General features: G+C 37.9%; 1 protein-coding gene across 4 annotated transcripts in view; it reads left to right on the top strand.

Moving 5' to 3' along the window:
• Positions 1–20,570, top strand: part of LOC109043410 (DAZ-associated protein 2) — a 117,023-nt gene extending 96,453 nt beyond the window's left edge. For 2 of the 4 annotated variants that reach the window (XM_019060604.2, XM_019060605.2), the window contains exons 5-6: positions 4,935–5,116; positions 16,709–20,570. In XM_019060604.2, coding sequence (XP_018916149.1) covers positions 4,935–5,090 — 156 coding nt within the window. In that variant the 3' untranslated portion in view covers positions 5,091–5,116; positions 16,709–20,570. Of the gene's footprint in view, positions 1–4,934; positions 5,117–6,997; positions 7,108–10,283; positions 10,500–16,708 lie in introns of all 4 variants that reach the window. The other 2 variants (XR_011899331.1, XR_011899330.1) reach the window with 2 other exon arrangements.
• Positions 20,571–23,090: the final 2,520 nt, after the last annotated feature.

Below are 23,090 nucleotides of genomic sequence, written 5' to 3'. Positions count from 1 at the left end.
ATTTGTTGATTTTACTCTCACAATCAATGTGTTTTTAAGGATCGTGAGACAACTTCTGAACCATTTTATTTCAATGAAGACATTGGCCAAAAAGTATCAGGCATTATATGGCATCAAAATACTGTTAGATTTTCTTTAAATTAAGTCAGAATGCAGCAGAAGAATCGCTGGAAGGATCATTGTTCCAAAAGTTTTAAAATACTTTGATCTTCTGAGATAGTGATTCACGCCAAGCTCATAACGCAAAAACGTGTCTGGTGAAATTAAATTGGGATGACACAGTGACTTGTGATTTTCGATCGGAATGAGAATATCTGCGCTCAAATTTTCAAAGCCTTGATGTACACAAATGATGCTTCAACCTTGTTCCGAAGTCATGGCTTCCGCACCTGCAGCCCGGTTCACTCCTCTGTAGCCAACCTGGTTAACCTGGACCTCTTTAGGGGTACTATAATGATAATAAGTTACCTCCATGACTCCTCTTAACTTGATTACTTCAGATATGGTCGCCCCTTCCACCAGTTAATCTTCAAAATTAAATTATCTCAGTGATTGAGTTTGCAAAAATGGGCATTTTGGCCTTTTAAAGGTTAAATGAAACCGTGTCTGTGTGTGGCTGACCATTTCTGATGAACAAAAAAACTCTGAGTGTATTACTGAAAATCTACGAGATAGTAAAACTGGATATTTTTTTTTTCATCAATAGTCGTAGCTGGTAAAGTTGATATTATTCTTGATGAATTTGATTCATTTTATCAAAACGTTGTCTTAAAGAAAGCTGTCACCTTTGCACACTATGAGCCTTATAAAGAGAAGTCAAGAGTTGATGAGTTTTATATTAACTTTATGGACAAGGATGAATACAAAAATTTATGGAAAGTTGTCAAAATAACTCTACTCTTAAGTCATGGACAAGCATCAGTGGAGAGAGGTTTTAGTGTAAATAAAAACCTAGAAGTAGAAAATTTAAAGGAGCAGTCCTACATAGCACAGCGTTATGTACATGAGTTTACCGATGAAATGGAGAGCTTATCCAGTATGGTAATAACCAAAGAGTTAAGACAAAGTGTATCAGGTGCTCGCAGTAGATATGCTACCTATTTAGAGGAAGAAAAGAAAATCAAGGCTCTCACAGCTATTAAAAATGAAAAGTCAGAAAAAACTAAATCTCTACAAGAGAAAAAAAGACGCTTATGTGAAGATGTAAAGACCTTAGAAAAAGGTGCAGACGACCTGGCAGAACAAGCTGAAAAGAAGCAAGATCTCTCATTAATTGTTAAGTCCAACAGTTTCCGCCAAAGTGCCAAAAGAAAAAAAAGAAGAGTTAGCAATCGTTGAAGGAGAAATTTCGAAACTCTCCAAACAGTTGTGAAAAAGAACCATAAGTCTCGGTTAAAATCTATAACTTTTTAAACTGCTTGTAAAAACATTTTTCTTCATACCTACATTTATTAAATTTCACATTAACATTTTTTTCTTTTTACTTCTGGTTTTTTTACCTTATTTTTTTTCAATGATGTGGGTCCATTATCTTCTTGAAAGTGTTTTTTTTTTCTTCTTTCGTCCGGTTTTTTAGTGTTCATAAAGACTCTTTTTTCAAATGATGTGCCGTTCCATACTCCAGACATACTCCTTACGTGTAGCTTCAAATTAAGAAATCCCACTTTTAAAATTCAAATATTTTTACAATAGTGAAGGACTATCAGAAAACATCTTGCTTCAGCTTTATCAAGAATGAATCTTCAATTTTGAGCTTCTTGTCCAAGTACCCTACTATTCTCATGAATTTAATCCATCGGGTAGCATGCAGATTTTCTATTAACTCTTTCATAAGTTGCACCATCTTCAGCCCATCTTATACCTATCGATATCCATCGGATTTAACCCATCGGTAGCATGCAGATTTTCTATTAACTCTTTCATAAGTTGCACCATCTTATACCTATCGATATCCATCACTTCTTAATGATTAACGTTGTCTCAATGAATATGAAGGTAAGATATTTATTTATTATTATCATTTATTTTTCTTTTTATTTTTAAACCAACGTTTTGAATAAATTGGAATAAAACATTCAGGTGTAAGTATGGATGGGTAGTTGGTCGAAAACTTATGCGGTGAGCCAGGATTTTACTTTTTTTTGCTAAGAATTTAGAGGTATTTACTTACTGGGTTGTCAGTATTGGTAATGATACTTGGGATGGTCTTTCATTTATACATCCGTGTATTTTTTAATTAGAGGAAAATACTCATTTTAGTTGGTTGTTGATATCTGTCTCGCTATTAGGAGTTTTTATGTCAAAGGTCCTGTGGAAAAATTTCTTGAATCTCGCGCAAAACTGCTTCCAAAAGGCTCTTGAAAGTGCTTGAAAAGTGCTTGAAAATTCAGAAAAATGTGCTTGAAAAGTGCTTGAATTTTTAGCACTGAGGCTGCATGAACCCTGTCTTCATAACGATAGATGATGCCAAAATCGTCAAAAAATATTGTTGCCGATTTCAGGTTGGAAAGTAGCATTCTAGAGTTTACAGTACCCTATCGACCAACAATCATTTTTAGCTAATCTCCTTGAATGAATAGTTCAAGATAGGAGATGATAAATGAGAATGTTTTCTTTGCTATTCTTTTCCAAACCGCTCCAAATGAAAAAGACTGGATTTTTTCTATATTTTACAAATTTTCCTAGAGGCTGTAATAGTACCTAAGGATTTAAACTTGTTTTTCCATGAGAATTACAAAAGATTTGAGGGAGGGGGGGGATTTATAATTGGATACTTCAAAGCAGGGAGGGGGTTAAGATTTTTAGATTCAAGTAAGTTTATTTAGGTTGGCAACAAAAGGACCAACTGGTCCTGTCTTCATTGTGGCCAGCATAGCACATTTAATGCATACAATACAACAAACCACACCCGACAATAATTGCAAAAACAAAGAAAAACTGCATAAAACACAGAAAGACATGAACTTCTAGGGCTGAACATACTTTGACAACTTTAAGGAAAATATAGAAAAGACCCATGAACCGACAGAAGATAATCATAAAAAATGAATGTAAATGTATGTAGGTAAGAAAGTAAATACATAAACTGAATGAATTAATCATCATATCGACTTAACATAAATAATTTTACATCTCTTCTAAAAATATTTAAATTATACTCTTCTCTACATGATATGGGCAAACAACAAAAGATCCTAATCAAAGAAACTTAAAAGGATTTATTAAAGATAGCAGGAGGAACCTGGTATTGAACACTACGAGGGGCAGTCGACCTGCTTTGACCCACCTGCATGTTCAAGCTGTCAGTTCCGCAGGCTGATTAGTACACACAATTTTCTTCGCAGTTTTAACAGTCATGAGCTCTAGTCTCTCAGCCAACTTCAGCCATTTTAACTTTTTAAAGTAAGGCGTACCATGGTTGAATCGGGATAAGTTAAAAATGCAGTTCATACAGAAATTCTGGACTGTCTGTAACTCTTTCAGCTGCTCAGCAGTAATATCACAGTATACTGGCAGAGTATAATCAAAGACAGGTAATATTAAAGCAGATACTGAGTGTGCTTTTTCCTTGATAGAGGGCCTGAAAGGCAATTTTCTTAGCTGATACAATATAAGGTGAAGTTTGGGGGGCTTAAATTCCCCTTTATCTCAGTTTTAGGACACCCACAATGATTTATAATGGTATCATAGAAATCCTTACTAGGGTATCTTGGCATGCTTATCCCAGTTAAAAGGGTTACATGGAAGGGCGTGAAACAAAATGAAGCCAGAGGACACTGCTCCACCAATCAGCATTTAAGAACCACAGATAGCTCAAATGATAGGCATGAAATTGGATTAAACAACAAACAATTTGTGGTATACTGGTGTAATATAGCTACACGAAAATGAAGGAGAAACTCCGACAAACTGACAACCGAAACTCAAAAAATTAAGGACTTGCACGTGAATCCTCTCGTGGAGCCGCAGTACTTGGCGAAACATTGCTCTGCTCGTCGTTTGACAGAAGCAAGGGACCCTTCAGCAACACAATAGCACTCTACTGATTTTTTCACAATTTCAGAATCTAGTTAGGCATTTCTTCGGTTTTCCCTTCCTAGCGTCCTAAGTCTCCCATCCAATAAAATCCCTGCATGCTGCGTAGATCTGACGTAGTTCACACAGCAGGCTGATTATTTACTTCCCTCATCTATTATTGACCTTGATAGATGCGGCCTGCGTATCTATGAGGCAAAGATTCTGAGCGATTCAGAACTAATTTCAATAGATCCACTGATAGATGCGGATCTCCCGGCCCTAAGGCTGTAGATACGGTGACATCTATTAAAACTGCTTCTGATTGGGTGACTGGTAGTGCCGCGTCGGGATTCGAACCCACCATCGCTCGGATCCGTAGCGACTGAATATCGACGCCGCTGTCTACTGCGCCACGGCAGCTGATAAGGCGAAGTTGAGTAAAACACAATAAATGATTTTTTTGGAGGTTAGGTTTCCTACGCCCTTCTTCTTCTTCACTCGGTGAATCCAGGTGTTTGATTGGTTAGAACGATTATTTTCATCTCAAAGCAATCCTTCAACACTGTTTTCCAACTCTGCTGATCTATCGCTCATCCATCGGATAGAATCACAGTGTAGAATCACAAATAGTTTGATCATAGATGCGCTAAAGATGAGATTTGCAGATCTATAGCCGGGATCAACGAAAGTAAATAATCAGCCTGCAGGAAAGAAAATCTTAGACGGGAAGTGATGTCATACATTTTGTGTATCTCAAGCAAAAGGTAGCAATAGGAGCAGGTCAGGAAAATGTAGCAGGCTTCTGCTCTAGACATGACACCTTAGCTAAAATCCACGAGGGTAATTTTTTTGTTTCACAGGTTACACTTTGCTGCAACTTTAGCCATCTGTAACTGACAGTTTTCTTTTTTTTACAGAATGGATATGACCCAGGTGCAAGGTTTGATGGTATAGGACAACCGGTAATCCCTCCCACTCCTCCTGGAGTTGCCCCTAATGCTGCACAGTTAGCTGCAATGGCAGCAGGACAGCACGTTGCTCTTACACAAATTCTCCATGAGCGCAGAGAGTGATAGAAATAGTTTTAACAGTTTGAAATGTAAGTGATCAATGTACCAATCTATTTAGTCAATACTTTGCCCTTTAAAGGGTGTCTTGCGCTGTTGCCTTTTTATCAATGATTAATGATTATTCATCATTTATTCATCCTAGAGAATATATTTTTAGATTTCTATGATCATCTTAAGACTAGCCGCTCTGGCTCGCCTTGTGTCTAGTTGGGAGCTTTGCCCCCTGGATCTCCCCGTCACTTGATTATTCATTCCGTCCTATAAGTGGAATAAGATAATTGAATAATTTAATTCAAAAGTAATTTCTTTCTGAATTGGAATTACTTTCTAGACGCATGAAATCCGTAACGGTTCTGGGGATGTACAATCTCCATGAAAACATAGACAAATCAAATAAATTTTGAAAAACTTTTCAACGCAATGTTGGCTTTTTAAAAATGAATCAACAGAATAAAGCAAAGAGAGAATTTTACGCAAAGAGATCTTATGTGAGCCATTTGTGTGGAAAATTCCTGCTTATTAAATGTAATGTTTTACAGAAAACCCACAGACATTATGCAGAGCACATCGATGCCTAAGTAAAAAGATATGAATCTCAGATTGCGACATTGCAACTCTCTGCTCATGTTCTTTATTTTTAAAGGGGAACCAACCAACAATTTCAATCAAACCTCATTGGTTAATTTTCTTTTTTAAAAAAGAAATTATCATTGCAAGTAAACATTTTGAATAGATACTCTTGAGGAAGTAAAGAAATGATTAGAGATCTTAAAACATCGCAATTGAGAAACGCATTTTACACACTGAGTCATCATCATCCTCAAGAAGATTTTGAAAATAAATCTTCTCAAAATTTCTTATAAGAAAAACTGTAAATGTATACAGCGCGCTTCAACGTACAATTCTGTCTGTGATTATAATAAATCAATAAATAAAATTACTTGACCAAGCCTCCTCCTATACAACATTTTTTATAATTTTATGTAAGTTTGGTACAGACAGGCAATGGGCACCCATTTTACCATTGTAACAAAAGAGCCGTGCACAAATCCACCCGTTTTTGGGCCCACAAAATTTGGAGTCCGTTTGAGGTTTTTTTTTTCATTCTTAGGATGACCCTTACACATACTAAAAGCGGTGATTATTTCACCTCTTTTTGGTTTATTTCTGTACATTTTTTAATAGCCCCTACACAGGGTGTGCACAAAATAAGGATAATTTTACATGTCTCGAGAATGACTGCAGATATTGACTTGCGGTTTGGGCGAATTTTCCACGAGCAAAAGCAGGTACATTTTCTGAGGCTCATGACCCCCCCTCCTCTTCGCCTCCCCTCCCTCTCCCAGGGGTCTGGAGGCAACTTTCGAATTTTCCATAAGCACCACTTTAGTGTGATACCTCATCAGAAAAATGATACAGAAGACGATTTTTCGCTGTAGTTGCAGGTTACCCTCCATAATCACCGTTTCTGAGTGGTAGCCGGTTCAGTTCTAAATAGCGGGAAATTGCTGTCTTGGTTGCGAATCCCCCCGATTTGATTGCAAGTTGGTTGCCGGAGCTATTTTAGCACAAAATGAACAAATCTGACTTCAGATTGCAGAATTATCGCATTATTTTCAAGATGATGCAATTACCATCATTTTGAAGGCTGCCACCTTAAAAATGGTGTGATATTTTTGCATTTTGATGTCCCATTTTCTCTTGTTCATATGCCAGAAGGATACACCTAGATTTTTTTATTTATTGGTTATTTGTTTTTCTGTACGTTAAGAGCTCTAAAACCATTTTTCCAAATATTTTTGACCACTCACGTATTCGTGGCAGCTTTTAAAGGTTAGCCTTTAAACACAATTTGGACAAAATCGATCTTCACGAAAACGAGTGTATCTCGAATTATGTTTGACCTACAGATGTGAAACAACACTGGCTTAACACTTTTTTCCAGCTCTATATTTTTGCTAAGTACTAAAATTGCTGTACCTTCAAGGGAATTGTAACCACTCTCAGACTGAATCAAGAGGTATGTGGACCCTAAAATGACAAAAACTAAAATTTTAGATTTTTTTCTTTTAAACAATTGAGAAAAGTTTGAAATCTTAAATACTTTGTGTGAGTTAACATGTATTCAGGAAGCATGTAATATTGATTCTCAGCTCAATACGCTTTGTTTTTATGTAGTAATGACACTTTATCTATCCCTCATTTGTTTAAATTGCTTGAAAGGGTAGTAGGGTCTAGAGTCCCTTTATACTGAGAGTCAAGACAATTTGAATCCATTTCTGATTGGTTCCCGTATTTTAGGCCTCCACAGTGTCACAAACGGGAATAAAGATTACATTTTCACCAATTGCAAAGATTATAATCTGAAATGGACCAGGGAATTACGGGTTCGGCAAGGAACAAACGGAATGAGAGGAGGAACGGAGAAAGGCATTTGAGAATGGGCCGATCAAAGATTACGGAAAACGTTCAATTTCTGTAATCTTTATTCCCGTTTGTGACATCCATGAGCCGAATTGTCTTGACTCTCAGTATAAAGGGACTCTAGTAGGGTCATTCCATGTCAACGCAACCAAGCTCGGAACCCAACCCCCTCCGATTTGGCTGAAAATTGGTATACGGGGTTTTTACATCATTCTAAGAAACTGATTTAAGGGTTTTCCCATCCGACGCCCCGTTTGGGAGACATCGACCCCCCAAAGATGGGGAGAATTTTAGCGATATTCAAAAATGCCCGTTTTAGCGATTCTCATTTTCTCGACTTCCCTCTCTAAGACTCTCCATAGCAAGACTCTGTATCAATCCATCATACTTTGAAAGAGTGTTTCTGGACTAATTTTTCATGTAGATTCTGAATATGCCATCGAAATTGTGCTAAAAATTATTTAAACGGCCAAAATTTAGAGTTTTTTAAAATTTACGATTTTTTTGCCATTCAATGTTCAAACTGAATTATCTTAAAAACAGTCGCTCCGATTTTCGATTTTTTTTTTTACTTCAAGCTTAGGATCTATACCTTTGGTTGATATACTTTTTTCAATTGCCATCGGACGGTTTAGGGCCTAAAAAATCCAACTCGAGGGTATGCTAGGTGGTTAAATACACATAATTTGAAATAGTTTTCTAGGAAACATATAAGTTTGAAGGTGAATAATTTAAATGCAAGCGCCTACACTGTTGCCATTGACAGCAACTCCAGGAAGTTACATCTTTGAATGGCCCATTACTAAAGAAATTTTGGTTAATTTCTTATGTTGTATTTCGGCAAAGTATACATTAACATTAAGCTCTACTTTCCTCAGACTAGAAGTAGAAATTCTGCAATGCTTAGAAGAGTAAAGTATTTCCTAGGTGTGCTACCACTTCTTTTTGGGACGACATAATAGTAGTTAAACTGAGTCATTTTAGTCCAAGAGCCGGCACCGAATTATCTAACCGGAGAGTATGAGAATTTTCACATACATTCTTAGATCGGGGCACTCAGGTGTAGCAAGGATCTGGCAGTCTGGCTGGTCATAGCCAAAATTTGAGACCCATCAAAGGACCCCGCACACCTCTTATGGGAAGCTGCACCACGACCGATTGCCTTCTGACTTATGTATTTTGATTCTCCTCAAAAAGCTGATCAAAAGTTATAATTGCGCCAACTTTCTACGATGCACGGTTTTCGCTAAAAATCAAAGAGGAGATTCAATTATTCGGTGATAAAAAGCTAGAAAGATTCCTCATTCCAGTGCTCGATTGATAAACGGCTGTGTGTCAACAAGGAAATCATGGGGACTCCCGCACGGAGCGGCAGTCTTATCTCAGATTCCGTACGCCGTTTTGCTCGACCATCCAAATCAGATTCTTGAGGAGCATAAGAATAGGAAAGTCTGAACGTCTACCGGGCGAGTGCGGGAGGGAGATAGCCCCTGAGTCGGCAGGTACAGATACGAAGATGGACACGCGCTACGTTTTTTCCTTATTTACATCGGGCCTGTCCTCAAATGCTTTGTTCTTTTTTATTCATATTCGCCGAATAATTGAATCTAAGCTTTGATTTTTTGCGAAAACGGTGCATCGTAGAAAGTTGGCGCAATTATAACTTTGGATCAGCTTTTTGAGGAGAATCGAAATACATAAGTCAGAAGGCAATCGGTCGTGGTGCAGCTTCCCATAAGAGGTGTGGGGTCCTTTACTTCTTTTTTACCAACAAAAGATGGATTTGGTGAGAAATTGACTGTAGGCGCGTATCTGAATTTTTGGCTTCTTTTAAGGCGAGTGGAGTCTTTAATAAATGGTCCATTTCCTTGGCACCCGTCAAATACTGTCGTGGCTTCAGATTACTTAGAAAAAAGAATTTAGCGTAGAACTGTACGATGATTTGAATTTATGAAACCAAATAATATAGGTTTGTCCTCTTTTCCATGGCCCTCGGTGGAGTGAAGACCCACCATCTAAAACGTACTGAACTTTTATTTCATTATTCCGGTACTTAGAGCAGGTATTTTAGATTTTTCATCCTCTGTGTCTAAGACATCTGAACTTGAATTCCGAGTTAATGTGCTTTAATCAGCGAGACGCCTTACCTGCCATTTATGAGTTCTCGACTATGATGGTCACCATCATGCATGTCACATCTCATTTATGTGTAAAATTAATTTTTCAAATTTCATTCAGACTCCTTGACTAAAAATACGTAGAATTTGATAGCCAACCTGCCTTCTAACGTGATTGTTGTTTTTTTGGCTCACCTTCCTGCTTTGAAATTTGGCCGCCATCGTGGATTTGGGGCACCATCTTTGACAGGGGGGCTCTCATGACTTCATAAATGAAATCTACGACCAAAGTTACATAAGAAATGATACCTCACTTGCCATGTCACGTAAACATTTCAAAAATCCACCCTCCTGCCTTTCAAATTTAGCCGCCATCTTGAAACTTGGAGCACCCTCTTTGCCCGGAGGGCATTTATGACTCCATAAATGAAATCTACGACCAAAATTACATGGGGAATGATACCTCACATGAACCCTTATGCGCATTTTAAAAATTCACCCTCCTGCCTTTCAAAATTGACGGCCATCTTGGATTTGGGGCACCCCCTTTGACCAGGGGACTTTTTTGACCTCATATCTGAATTCTACGACCAAAATTACATAGGGATTGCTACCTCACATGACACTATATGCAAACTTTTGGTATGTTGTTCAGGAGGACCTTCTGATGACCTTTACACAGGAAAAGTTTGTTAAGCAATTTGTTCCGGGTTAACCCCCTTTTTTTCGTATTTCTCCTGGACTATATTGCAGGAATTTGTGTGTGATGATTTACCTTTCAATCATCTGAACATTCACATCCATCACATTTTCTTGGTTAACAGAATTTCTGAATTCTAACCTCCCAGACACTGGGTTTTCCTCGTCAAAGGCATGTATAATATTTTACGAATTTTCGTGCATTTTGAGAGTACGCGTGCAATGTTTACACTAAGTAATTTTCAAATGCTTTAAGAATACACCGGGCCCACAACCTGTAGGGATAAAGGGATATTTGGAAGGAGAACAATTTACTTGCAATGCATATTCATACAATAACAGTGCACCAGAGGTTATGAAAAATCTAAAAGAGCTCAGCTGAAAAATAACGCATTAATTTTTGCTCTCACGGCATTGCCCTATTTCAACTTTAAGGGTGGTGCCTCCCGTTTTTCGCAAATTTCAAATATGAAGGGTATGTCTTGACTTCTGATTAAAATTCTATGGCCATAAATAAGAATTTTTTGTTCAATGCCGTATTTCTCTGAACCCCCAGTTTTTGTTGTTACGGGGCATTTTTTGCGCGAATTTCAATTAGACACGGAAGAGTTAAAATTATTCGATTTTCAATGTTTAAAAGTCTCCTGAGAGAAGAGGTTAATACCTTTTTATTGATGTGCCACATGTTCCCTGTTGATCAAAAATTAGTGGGGCCAAGACCCCCCGAAAATGTTGGGGCTTTGGAGGGCCATAAGTCGAAAATTTCAAATGGCAAGGGTATGTTTAGACTTTAGATTTGAATTCTACGCGAAAAGTTGCGTAGAATTGATATGGCGTACGGCCTATTTGCTCTCAATTACTGTAGAACCACAGTCCCTCATACGGTGCTGTGTATTTTTAAAGGAAAAAAATGGCAAAAAAAATTTTGGGCAAATAGTCCGTACGCCATATCAATTTTACGCAACTTTTCGCGTAGAATTCAAATCTAAAGTCTGAACATACCCTTGCCATTTGAAATTTTCGACTTACGGCCCTCCAAAGCCCCATAATTTTCCAACAACAGGTATATGTGGCACATCAATAAAAAGGTATTGACCTCCTCCCTCAGGAGACTTTTACATTTTGATATTCGGATAATTTTAACGCCTACTGTGTCTAATTGAAATTCGCGCAAAAAATGCCCTGTAATTCCAAAAAATGGGGGTTTAGAGAAATAGGGCATTGAACAAAAAGTTCTCATTTTTGGCCATAGAAGTCAGAAGTCAAAACATACCCTTCTTATTTGAAATTTGCGCGAAAGGGGGGGCACCACTCTTAAACACCCCCCATGGGGTTTCGGGGGGCTGAAAATATTTTCATTGAATTCTTTGGGGTTGATTGACCACTGAGAGTTTTCGACCTGAAGCTCAATTTCCGGTCGTTTCCGAGAAAAAGATAGTGAACGGTTGCTCTGGAACACCTGGTATGTTGAAGACTAATTGTAAGCTGTTCGAAGAGTGGGAAGTACAGCTAGGGGAGGGGGAACAGAAAAATTTCAAAACTGTAAATCACTTTAAATGCGTTTCTTGACTGTCTGAATGTAGAGAGTTTCCTGAAGTTTCGAATAATCCTAGGAAATTTCACGTGAATCTTTTTCATGAAATTTTCTATCTATCATTGGGGGAGTATGAGCGCGGGATGCATCACAAAGTGGTTTTCCGCCCAAAATGTGGGACTTTTGGTGGACGAAAGTAGGTATACCACAGTTCCACCGGTAAAAACGCTGAAACTTCTGAACCTTGAGTTTTTCACAACCTTTCATTTAAGACCGAACTCATTGAAATCTGAGGTGCAGCCAGCGTCAAGGTAAGTGAAACGTAGGTATGCTCTTCCGGACCCCATAGGTCGATAGTCCTGGCAAATAGCCCGTAAAAGGGACCATAGCGTGTGAAAATTTCGGGTAGCTATGTTTTCAGTGATTCCCATGTAACTTTTGACACTGAATCTGAATTTCAACTTGGCGTCTAAAAATTCGTTGAAATAATTTTTGTCACGATCTGCTTTGTTAGAATGCAGTGTAACCAAGTCCGACTGTTCAACCTGTAGTAGGCTCAATTAAGATGCAAAATTTACAATGATATAATGAGATATATATTCAATATGTGTGCTGTCCACAGGGCAAAGAACCCCAGTCCACTTAAAGGAAAATTGATCTAGTGTGGCAGAGTAAAGGAGTGTTCTATAGACATTTAATGATAAAAATGATCGGGAATGTCAAACCTAATAGGAGCGACGGCGATTTAATGTTTGAAGTTAAAAAAATGTTCCACGGTAAACCTGAAATTCTATTCTGTTATGTGGAAGGAACAAAATTTTAGAAATAAATGCTAACTGAGTCTTAGTATTGCAGTGCATATAACTGCACTCAGTGCATGTAAATGAAACTTAAAATGACATTTCTCTATTGCCTATGTCAGAGATGACAAGTTTTATAGTTTGCTCAGCCTCCTCTATCTCAATGTCGATATGACAAGACCATGGGAGCCGCAGAAAAGCAAACGAGTAAGAATGGGAACCAAGCCCTTTTTTGGCCTTAAAAGAGCCTGAAGATTCCTGGAACCTGAGCCTGAGGAATTTTACATTGGATTATTCTTAATAACACTCTGATTCAAAGAGGCTGTCCCATTTTCCATTGGAATTGGCTGCAAGAGCTTTTAGATCCATACTTTTAGGAATCTTAACCGATTATTGGAGAGGCCTAAATCCGGTGATAAGAAGCTTGATTTGGCTATTTAATATAAAATCATGAAGGAGGGGGGGAGAAAAAATAATGTTCGCTAGCATCTTATCGTTTACCAGCATTTAATTTATTTTTATTTCCCTTTTTTCGTTAGAAATAAAAGAAATTTTGCACTGATCATTGGTCATTCTTTAAGTGGAAGAAGCTTTAGACTTTTCTGTATACGTCATCAGCTGAAGCGGGCACCAGAAAAAAAGGTAGAGAGGGGTGGCACGCGAGTATACACTCCGCGCGCGTCAGCGCTTAAATAGCGCGCCGAGCCAACTTTGAATGGTCATAACTTTTGAACCATTTGTTTCCCTAAGTTCGATAATAGCTCGGTTAAAGCTTGAATCAAAGGCTTTCATTTATATTGGTTTCTGTAAAGATTCATGCGTTCCCTCTTACAGGAAAACTCGAAAAACTGAATTTTTTGGGCTTGAAAAATCAATCAATGATTTTTTCCACATTCAAAAATTACCAAAAACAGATTATACTATACATAAAATAAAAGGTCTCGAGAGCTTTCATTTGAGCTCAAGATCAGGTTGATCCGTCGCTTCGTTCAAAAATTAAGGCGGTCCATGCGTTTGAACTTTGACCTCCTCTCCCCTTCCCCCTGGAGGGCTAGACGAGAAATGTCACCGGATTTAGGCCTCTCCAATGATCCGTTATGATTCCTGAAAGTATGGATCTAAAAGCTCTTGCAGCCATTTCCTATGGAAAATGGGACAGCCTCTTTCTGTGGTTCTGCTAATGATTGAGTGACTAAAAGTGTGTAAGGGTTCACGAGTATGTGTGTATTCATGCGGCTAGAATAAATCATAGAATTTAGATGCTTCAAAGAATAAGTTTTGTGTAAAACTCGGTCTTCGCGTTGTGGGGACACCATGTAAAAATGAAACGCGCTGTGTAAGTACTGAACCTCTTGAGTGATGTTGCAGCAAGTCCTTAAAAGCATATTTAAACTGTTAATGTACGAAGTCTGTTTCTACTCAGAATTTAGAATAGCCATATTGCACCTTTTCGGGCCTGACCTCTCCCTGTGGGAGGATTTGAAGTTCAGGTTCGGAGGATTTGAATTCCAGACATTTGAAGCCAGAGTTCGCGGTCTCTTGCCTTCGTCCACCAGTCAGCTCCTTAGATTTAGTCTCGTCCAGCTATCTATTCGTCTGTCTTCCCTTTTTCCTTTGCCCCTCTGGTTGCCATTCTGTCGTGATCTTTACCTATCTCTCATCCTCCATTCTTGCCTCATTACCTGCCCAGTTCCATTTCAGCTGCTTTGCTCTGTCTGGTGCCTTGATGGTACATTCCCTGATACATCTGTTTCTAATCTTGTTGCCTCTTCTCACTCTGCATGCGCTCTTGTACAATTGCATTTGTGTACAATCCACTTTCTTGTAGTAAGCTTCGGTCATTGTCTAATCCATGCTTGGCAGCCATAAAACAGTGCGGGAAGCAGACATGAGCCGATCACCACACCTTTCATTCTTTTGGAAAAATTTCGTTTTACTAAGTCTAGAAGAGCCCAGAATATCCTCCATCCAATCTTAATGCTTCTGTCAATCTCTTTTGAGGTTCTGAGAGTGAATGATATCAGTTGACCAAAGTAACTTAATCCATCCACGTATTCCAGTGTAATGCCATTTAGGCTGATAGGTCTTTTAGTGCCATTTGTCATTACCTTAGTCTTGATCATATTCATATCCAAGCCACGCTTCAGGCTAGCATCTGGAAGATCTGCTATCATTTTGTTCAGGACTTAGGACACTTTTGGCCATAAGCACTGCTTTGTCGGCAAACCTAAGGTTTGTTAACTGTATGCCTCTTATGCCAATGCCCTCTCTCCCCACTTCATCTCTCTGAATATAGACTCAAATACTGCATTTAATATGGTAAGGGACAGCAGGCAGTCTTGTCTGACACCTTTTGCGATTCTGAATTTCCTCCCTTTCTTCTCTAGTGCTTTATAAGCTATCCTGTTTCTATAGATGTTCTTTAAAACTTTTACCAGATGCTTATCTGTATCCATTTCTGAAAGGTATGACCATATGCCTCCATGTTTATGGGAGTTGTAGGCCTTGCTGTAGTCAATTGATGCCATGTAAATCGCATTTCAATATTCATTGCACTTCTTAATGATCGGGCTTATTGACTGAAGGTGGTCGACCATAGAGTAAGATGCTTTGAAACCCGCTTGACTTTCTGCCTGAAATTTTTCCACCTTACTTTTTATTTTCTCCAGATCAACGCTTGCAAATAGTTTTTACACACAGGAACTCAGGCTGATTGGGCCTGATTGATTCTCTATTTGGTCTCTTCTTCTTTTCTTGTGCAGAAGTATAATGCATGAGGAGGCATTTTCGATTTATGTGATCGGCAAGAATCTCGTTTTCCCAATGCAAATGCCATTATATTATCATGATAGAGGGTTCAATTGACTCGCGTATTTAGACCGAGTCTTAATCGCCCAGATTGCGACAGAAAATTATTTCAACCTTACTTCCATTGTTTCCGCTGTATTCGTCCCAATTTTCAAAGTAAGGGGTATTAAAGTGAACAATTAATAAGGCAATAATGGTCAAAAAATTTCAAAAACAATTTTACAGCATCTTGGCAACATTGCAATGTATTTGGTTCGTTTTTTCTAAACTGTGTACCTATATGTAGACCATCATAAATTTCATCAACTGACTTTATTGGTCAAGAAATTTTTCGTCAGACGACCTAAAGAAAGACAGTTGTAGAAAAGCGCCAATCTTCCCCACTTGTTCAAAGTTTTGTGCCCTCTGGCGAATTCAATATTGCTTTAAGCGAAGAAAATGCATATAAAGAATTTTCCAGAAAATTTAACAAGCCTCAATTTTGAAAAAGACTAATTTTTTCGTCAGATCAATTCTTTGCGAGCTACTGGCAATAATTAGCTAAAAGATATTTTGCAATTTTAGTCCATCCGTGCCAAATTTGGCAACTTTGCGGGCCGAATTTTTTTTGGCGCAAAGTTGCGTTCGGAATTTTTTTGGCGCCAAGTCGGATTCAGCGTCATAAATTAACTAATTAGAAATCCCTGAAAATATAGCTATTTAGGATTTTTGCTTGCTCTTTTTCCTATTTGTGTAGACAATGAAATGCAACTTTTTGATCCCATCTCAAGTGCAGTGGCACAATATTTAAATTTCAACAACTTTGCAGTCCTGGCTAAAAACATTAATATGACCGTCTGCTGTTGATAAAAATGAACAAATTTAGTGCAAGATAATTATTAAAGAATGATGATTCATGTACTCTGAGTGAGGTGGATTTTAGTTCATTTTTATTAATAGAGTATGGTCATATTTGTTCTTGGCTGAAACTGCAAAGGTGTTGAAATTCAAATCTCGCTCCGTGGCTCTGGCGGTAGAAAAAAAAAATCTAACTTCTGGTCACACGGATCGTCAAGAGCACACCTCTGTTTCACTTACTTTGAGTCATTGTGGCATCCTCTTCTGATTTGATGCTTTCTCTATGGAAGATATCCTTCCAACGACAGATGCTTGGGTCCCTGGAACTGGAAGAACCCAGACAAATATAGAGCTTACTGAGTTTTTTCTTAACTTCATACGAATTTGTCATTTGTTTTTCAGGTGTTTGATTTCATGTGCCGATCATCAAGGATTCATCTCAAGTCAACAGTGATAAAGAAAGTAATATGTAGCAAATGATAACACTATCAACCTTTTTTTTTTTTTTTTTTTTTTTTTTTTTTTTTTTTTTTTTTATCACTTTTACTTTTATTTTCTTTTTTCTTTTAGTCTGATGAATTTTTCATTTTAAATAATAGCAATTTTGAGCATTTTTATAGAATTTCGAAAATTGATTCTTATGTGTATTCTGTAGCCCTTGATGATTTATACTGTACAAGACCTATCAGTCTATTAAACTCTGTGGAATTGTCAAGTTTAGAATGTGTCATGCTTTATGACCTTGAGATCAAGTTGTTTTACCAAACATGCCTGACTCCATCTTATCTCAAATTATAACTGTGAGAATGAAAGAATGGTTTGTCTGAGTTGGTCCGAGTGTTAGTCCACTGGTCGGGAGTATTGTAGTATCTCTGATTAATTTTCTGTAAGGTCTTAATTAGTATGATGATGAAGGTTGGTGGATGACTGACATATTTTTTCCCAACCAGTGATGTACAATGTGCCCCTTGATAATTCTCTGTACGTAAGGTCTATATCAGTTTTTCCTAATTTGTTCAAAATTGATAGAAGTGGAATAAGTTTCAAATGCTGCACCAGTCATCTGATCGTTTTTCGTCTGCCCTCCGTTGTTCATGGAGGTTCAAATGAGTCTCTCTGTCTTCTTATTAAAATGCCTTGTATGTTCTTGATTATCAAGGCCAGTAATTATTCTTATCAATACCCCCTCATTTTCTTCCATCATTCTTTCAGTTCCTCAAAATACTTTAAGAAGGCCTCCTGCTTTGTAGCGAAAGCTAATTTATTCTATTTTTTAGCTTCCCTTAGCTTTAGCATGAGCGATTTTCAACTGGACTGCACCAAACAAGGAGAAATGATCTATTACTCACCAGTTTTGGCCCCCTTTTGCTTAATGCAGTCATTATGAACGCTCCTCGAGATGTGTCTTGCAACGTTTATAGACTGTTTAGGAAGTGTTTATCAGCACAAGTACTGTAACACCAATTATTAGCAAATGAATAATTGGTGTTAATATTTAGCACATGAAATACAAATCTAGACCAGTTTCCTTAGTCCGTATAAGTTTTAGTGTTAAGATTTTTATCTCATGATGTTTTCCATCATGGTTCCACTTTAACTTTATTTCCTCACTTTTTTATTTAATTAATTTTTGTTCCGTTTCTTCTATTTTTATCTTAATTATTTTATTTTATATTTTTTTTTTTCATTGTGCCACTATATTTGTATTTGAATCTATTGTTGAATAGAATCAGAAAAATTCGTTCATAAATGCCCGTCAATAGTGCAGACTCACTCTAAGCCTGTTGATGAGATCATTTTAAGCCCTTGAGTCAAAGAGTGGTCAGTCCTTAATGTTATTAAATTGAAAAAGTGCTCTGTGTTGGCTTTCTTCCACCGAAATAATTCTTAGTTTTTATTTTAATAATTAGTATATTAAGCTATCATTTTGACAAAATTAACCTTGTTTTAAAACAATCGAAAGTCAAATAAGCATTTGTTATTGATGTCAGTGCCTGGTCCTACCCTACCTCATTCTTGTTTGTTCTCATCCGGCAGTATCTCATCAACTGTGAAAATGTAAAAATGAAAAGATTGAAACTCCGTTCACCAGACTCGCACTAAACTTCTGGTTCTTTCACCCTGGCTCCGTAACTACCTTCTTTTTTCATACTACTTCTTCAAATTAATATAGGACACAAAAAATTAGATTTTAAACCATAAATTCTTTGGGCGACTGTAAGAACCAACCAATTTGCCTGACTGAAATGAAAAGATGTAACTTCTCTTTTATTTCTACCTTTACCTAATCTCATTATAATTACTCAAAGAATATTTCTAGACATTTAATTAAAATAAACCGACCAGAAGCAAATTTTTCTTTACCATAACATAAAAGCATGATATGAATCAGTTTACATTGTAAATCTACCTCTTGAGAATAGTTATCTGTCATTATTTAAAAATTTTAAATTTTTACTTTTTATTTTTTTTTTTTTCATTTTTATTTGATTTTTGACTGCTAACTCAAGCTAAGTTGGAAGTTGTGCTTTGAAATTGCTGTGTTTGGAGAATTTTCAGAACATTCAACTCGTTAAATTAATTATAACTGGTTTCCCTCGGCCGTAAATGTATGCGATGTTCTATCTAATGTTAAGTAGCAATATTTTCTCGCCTCTTGTAACTTTTTGGTTTACAATTCTTAAGGGACATTAGTGGTATCGATCAATTTTGTAATGAGCTTTAGTCCAGAATATCGAGGAGCAATTCTCCCCTTTTCCATTTTGTTTACCTTTTTCCCAGGAATTCTCACCGAAGTAGTTTCATCACGAGGCTTTCATATGTTGTATGTTCCTCACAGCTGTTTGGCTCCTGTTATTTCCTTTTCGCAGAATGCTGATCCATGATGGCAATTGACAATTTTACAAGACAGAAATTTAAGAGGAGAGGTTGTGTAGGGATAAGAGCATATCGACGGTGAAACTACCAAACCACGTATCTCGTTTGCGGTGTTTAAAAATCTACGCTCGCATTTTATTTTCGTGAAGTAGACAAAATCAATATCATTCCTTGAAATTTTCACAGAATATTCTCCGCACGAAGAGGAAAAATCACAGAAATTTTCAAGACTGGACGTTAAGTAGTTTTTCATTTAAAAAATAAAGTATGACAGGAAGTCTGCGACGTCGCAAACCGAGATACGTGGTTTGGTAGTTTCACCGTCGATATATGGTTGCTATGCTCTTAGTTCAGTACTCTGAGAAACCGTTAAATTCTGAGGAGTGTTTGTGATGCTGCAGCCAATGACGTCAATCACCCGTAGGTGTATGGTTTTGTAAGTTACCTGTAACACGCTGAACTGTATTTTCTTCGCCAGTTCTGGTTAAGCTGCTCTTGTGCAATCATGAGCTAATATTAATGATAATAACAGTATTTTCTCCTCGGTGAAAATAATTACTGTTGAAGTTTCTAAGATTTCAGGTTCTTTTTTTTTCTGTGTATTTAAGTTTCCTAATATCAAATATTTCAGTTTGGGTAATATTAAAGGGAAATCAACTTTGTTTTGCCAGAGTTTTAATAAACATCATGCTCTGCTCATTCAACGTTTACACTTGGCTACTCCATGACTTCCATGACTTAACCGTGCAATTCACCCTCAAGGGAAAGAGAAAAGTTTCTTTAAGGGAATAGCTCCAACATATTATGAATTCTCTTCAGTGTGAGTTGTTCTCCCTCAAGACTGTCTAATCAAAATCAAAGGAAAGTTATTCGCCAGGAGGTAGTACAGTATCTTGGTGAACTCTCGTATACATTGTGAACTTGGCTTTTAGTTAGTGATGAAGAAAGTATTATCTTGTACCGATTATTGTACTGGAAAATGAAAGACTACTCATTTTAGACTCATAAAGTTTAAGTTAGTTTACTTTGTGATAATGTCCGCTTGAATTGTTCAATGAAATCTTGATTAGTTTAACCACAAGGTGCATCTAGGTAATTGAATTTCTTCATTGATTTTTTCAGAACCCAGTTCCCTCTCTTCCCTTACTTCTTCTATCTCTCCCCCCCCCCCCCATCTCTCTTTCTGTTTCCACTCTTAGAACCCCTCTTTTTGTTGTTTTTCTTGTTATTTATATTTTTTAATCTTTTCTTTAAGTTTATTCAATTATTGTGATTTAATATGTAGATGAATTATTTAATTACCTAATGTATATTGAATTGTTGGTCGAACGAATGTAATACCTGTTGTATCATCAATATAAACAATAAATTAAATTTCTACAACTAATTGTAGTGCAATTGAATGATCATTACTTACTCCATATCAAAATGTCATATCGCATTCACTTCCCTTTTTTACCTGGAATACATTGCATTAAGCGTATGCATCTACTAGTAAAAATGAAAGTGACCTGCAAACCTCAGCTGGTCAGGGGTTTTTTTTGTTATGATGTAAATGCATTATGTTTTATATGTCCGACTAAAGAGAAACAGATTCGATACATTTGTTTACATCTTATCTTACAGTCTAGGGGCCACAGAGATAGCGTTTTAAGCAACGTCCGCCATCTTAGATTACACGGCCGTGCGTTTTTTTGGTTACGTCTTACTGCATGGAATAACTTGATTGATTCTCATGTATTTTTTAGCGCTGAGTTCGGGAAAAATATCCAAAAAATTCCATCACCTCAGGATTTTCCGTAATTTCAAAATTTTGATTTTTTTGGGGGGAAAAATTTCCAAAAAATTGAATTTTTATTTTTTTTTTCAATTCAACCATTGATTTTGGTCTTTAGTATCTCTACTAAGTGTAGAGTAACCAACCATTGCACGTCACAAAAAAGCCTCAAAGAGTGATACTTGTCCGAATTTCGTCAAATTTTATGCATTTTTAGATGATTTTTATCCCCCGAAAAATCGTTTTCCGGTCAGAACTTTTAAAGATCCAACTCGAAAAAAATTTAATCCCCTATAATTTACTTTCGTTAGTACCCACTAATCACCAGAAAAAGTAAACACAAGTTTCTAAAACATTGGGAAGAGGGGGGCGGCGCCAAAATGTCATGAGAGCTCCTTGCGGCTCGCGGCTTCTTCCCACCCCGCACTGCCGCACCGTGTTGCAGGCTCCATCTTATCCAAGTTTCACACACTTTTTTGATACCTCGACGCATTTTCACAGGTTTCAACTTGTCTAGCGTTCTATTACGAGTTCAGTGGGCTTTTGTCCTGACTTTTTGGTGCTAATATTTCAGACAAAGCGGTACGTTGTTTGCCAGAGATTCGGTTCATTTTTGTGCCAAAAATTCGTAATTTCGGCTAAATGGCTTCCAGAGGGTGCGAAAAGTCACCAGATGTGTATAGTTACATCAGTGGTGAGCTAATGGTGCAAAATTAGCGGCGTGATACTACAGAATTTTTGAGGAAACCTGCGATGCGGCGGGAAGAAGCCGGGCTGCGGTGCAATGAGCCACAGATCTTGGCGCCACGCTCGGATCTCGGCCAAAATCCAGGCCCAGCGCCACAGAGTGTGGCGCCACGCTCCAGCAAAATCCTCAAATTTCCTTTATGTGTAAAACCGCCTAAGTGCTGGTGCAACCTGCCACAAAGTTCAACTTACAGTTGACTTTCCGCTGATCTTTGACTTTCGTAAAAAACTGCCCAACCAACTTTGATAAACTTTCGAGCGTGGCGCCACACACCAGCGCATGAAAAAATCCGGGCCCAGCGCCACAACTCACGATTGACTATCGCCTGGATCACGGGCGCACATTCGACGGGTAGCGAGGCCCACGTCGCGTCGCATCGGACCTAACCGAACCCAACCTAACCTAACTTAACCTTAGGTGGATTAGGCCCTGTGGCGCTGGGCCCGGACTTTTTCATGCGCTACTGTGCGACGCGGGCCTCGCTACCCGATGCGTGCCCGTAATCCAGGCGATAGGCAATCGTGAGTTGTGGCGCTCGGCCCTGATTTTTTCATGCGCTGGTGTGTGGCGCCACGCTCGAAAGTTTATCAAAGTTGGTTGGGCAGTTTTTTACGAAAGTCAAAGATCAGCGGAAAGTCAACTGTAAGTTGAACTTTGTGGCAGGTTGCACCAGCACTTAGGCGGTTTTAAACATAAGGAAAATTTGAGGATTTTGCTGGAGTGTGGCGCCACACTATGTGGCGCTGGGCCAGGATTTTAGCCGAGATCCGAGCGTGGCGCCAAGATCTGTGGCTCAGTGCACCGTAAGGAGAAACCGCGAGCCGCGTGGAGCTCTCATGACATCTTGGCGCCGCCCTCCTCTTCCCAATATTACTAACGGAAGTAAATTATAGGGGAATAAATTTTTTTCGAGTTGTATCTTTTAAAGTTCTGACCGAAAACGATTTTTTGGGGGATAAAAATCATCTAAAAATGCATAAAATTTGACGAAATTCGGACAAGTATCACTCTTTTGAGGCTTCTTTTTGACAAGCAATGGTTATTTTATACTTAGTAGAGATACTACAGACCAAAATCAATGGTTGAATTTAAAAAAAAACAAAAATTCAATTTTTTGGAAATTTTTCCCCCCAAAAAAAACCAAACTTTTGAATTTACGAAAAATCCTGACGTGATGGAATTTTTTGGATCTTTTGCACCATGGAGAGGTCGCACCGTAATCTTAAATGTCGTGTATTCGGTAACGTTGCATGGTGTCAACGATCATGGTGTCAACTAACCCAAAATCTGTTCAAGGAGTCAACGATCGTTGACGTCGTGCTTAGGCAGTAAAACGTAAAAGTGGGCCCTGAGCACGGTGTCAACGATTACGATGTCAACAA

This window comes from Bemisia tabaci, chromosome 2 (genome assembly GCF_918797505.1).
Source record: "Bemisia tabaci chromosome 2, PGI_BMITA_v3".
NCBI classification, from domain to species: domain Eukaryota; kingdom Metazoa; phylum Arthropoda; class Insecta; order Hemiptera; family Aleyrodidae; genus Bemisia; species Bemisia tabaci.
This window is presented reverse-complemented; position numbering and strand designations above follow the sequence as displayed.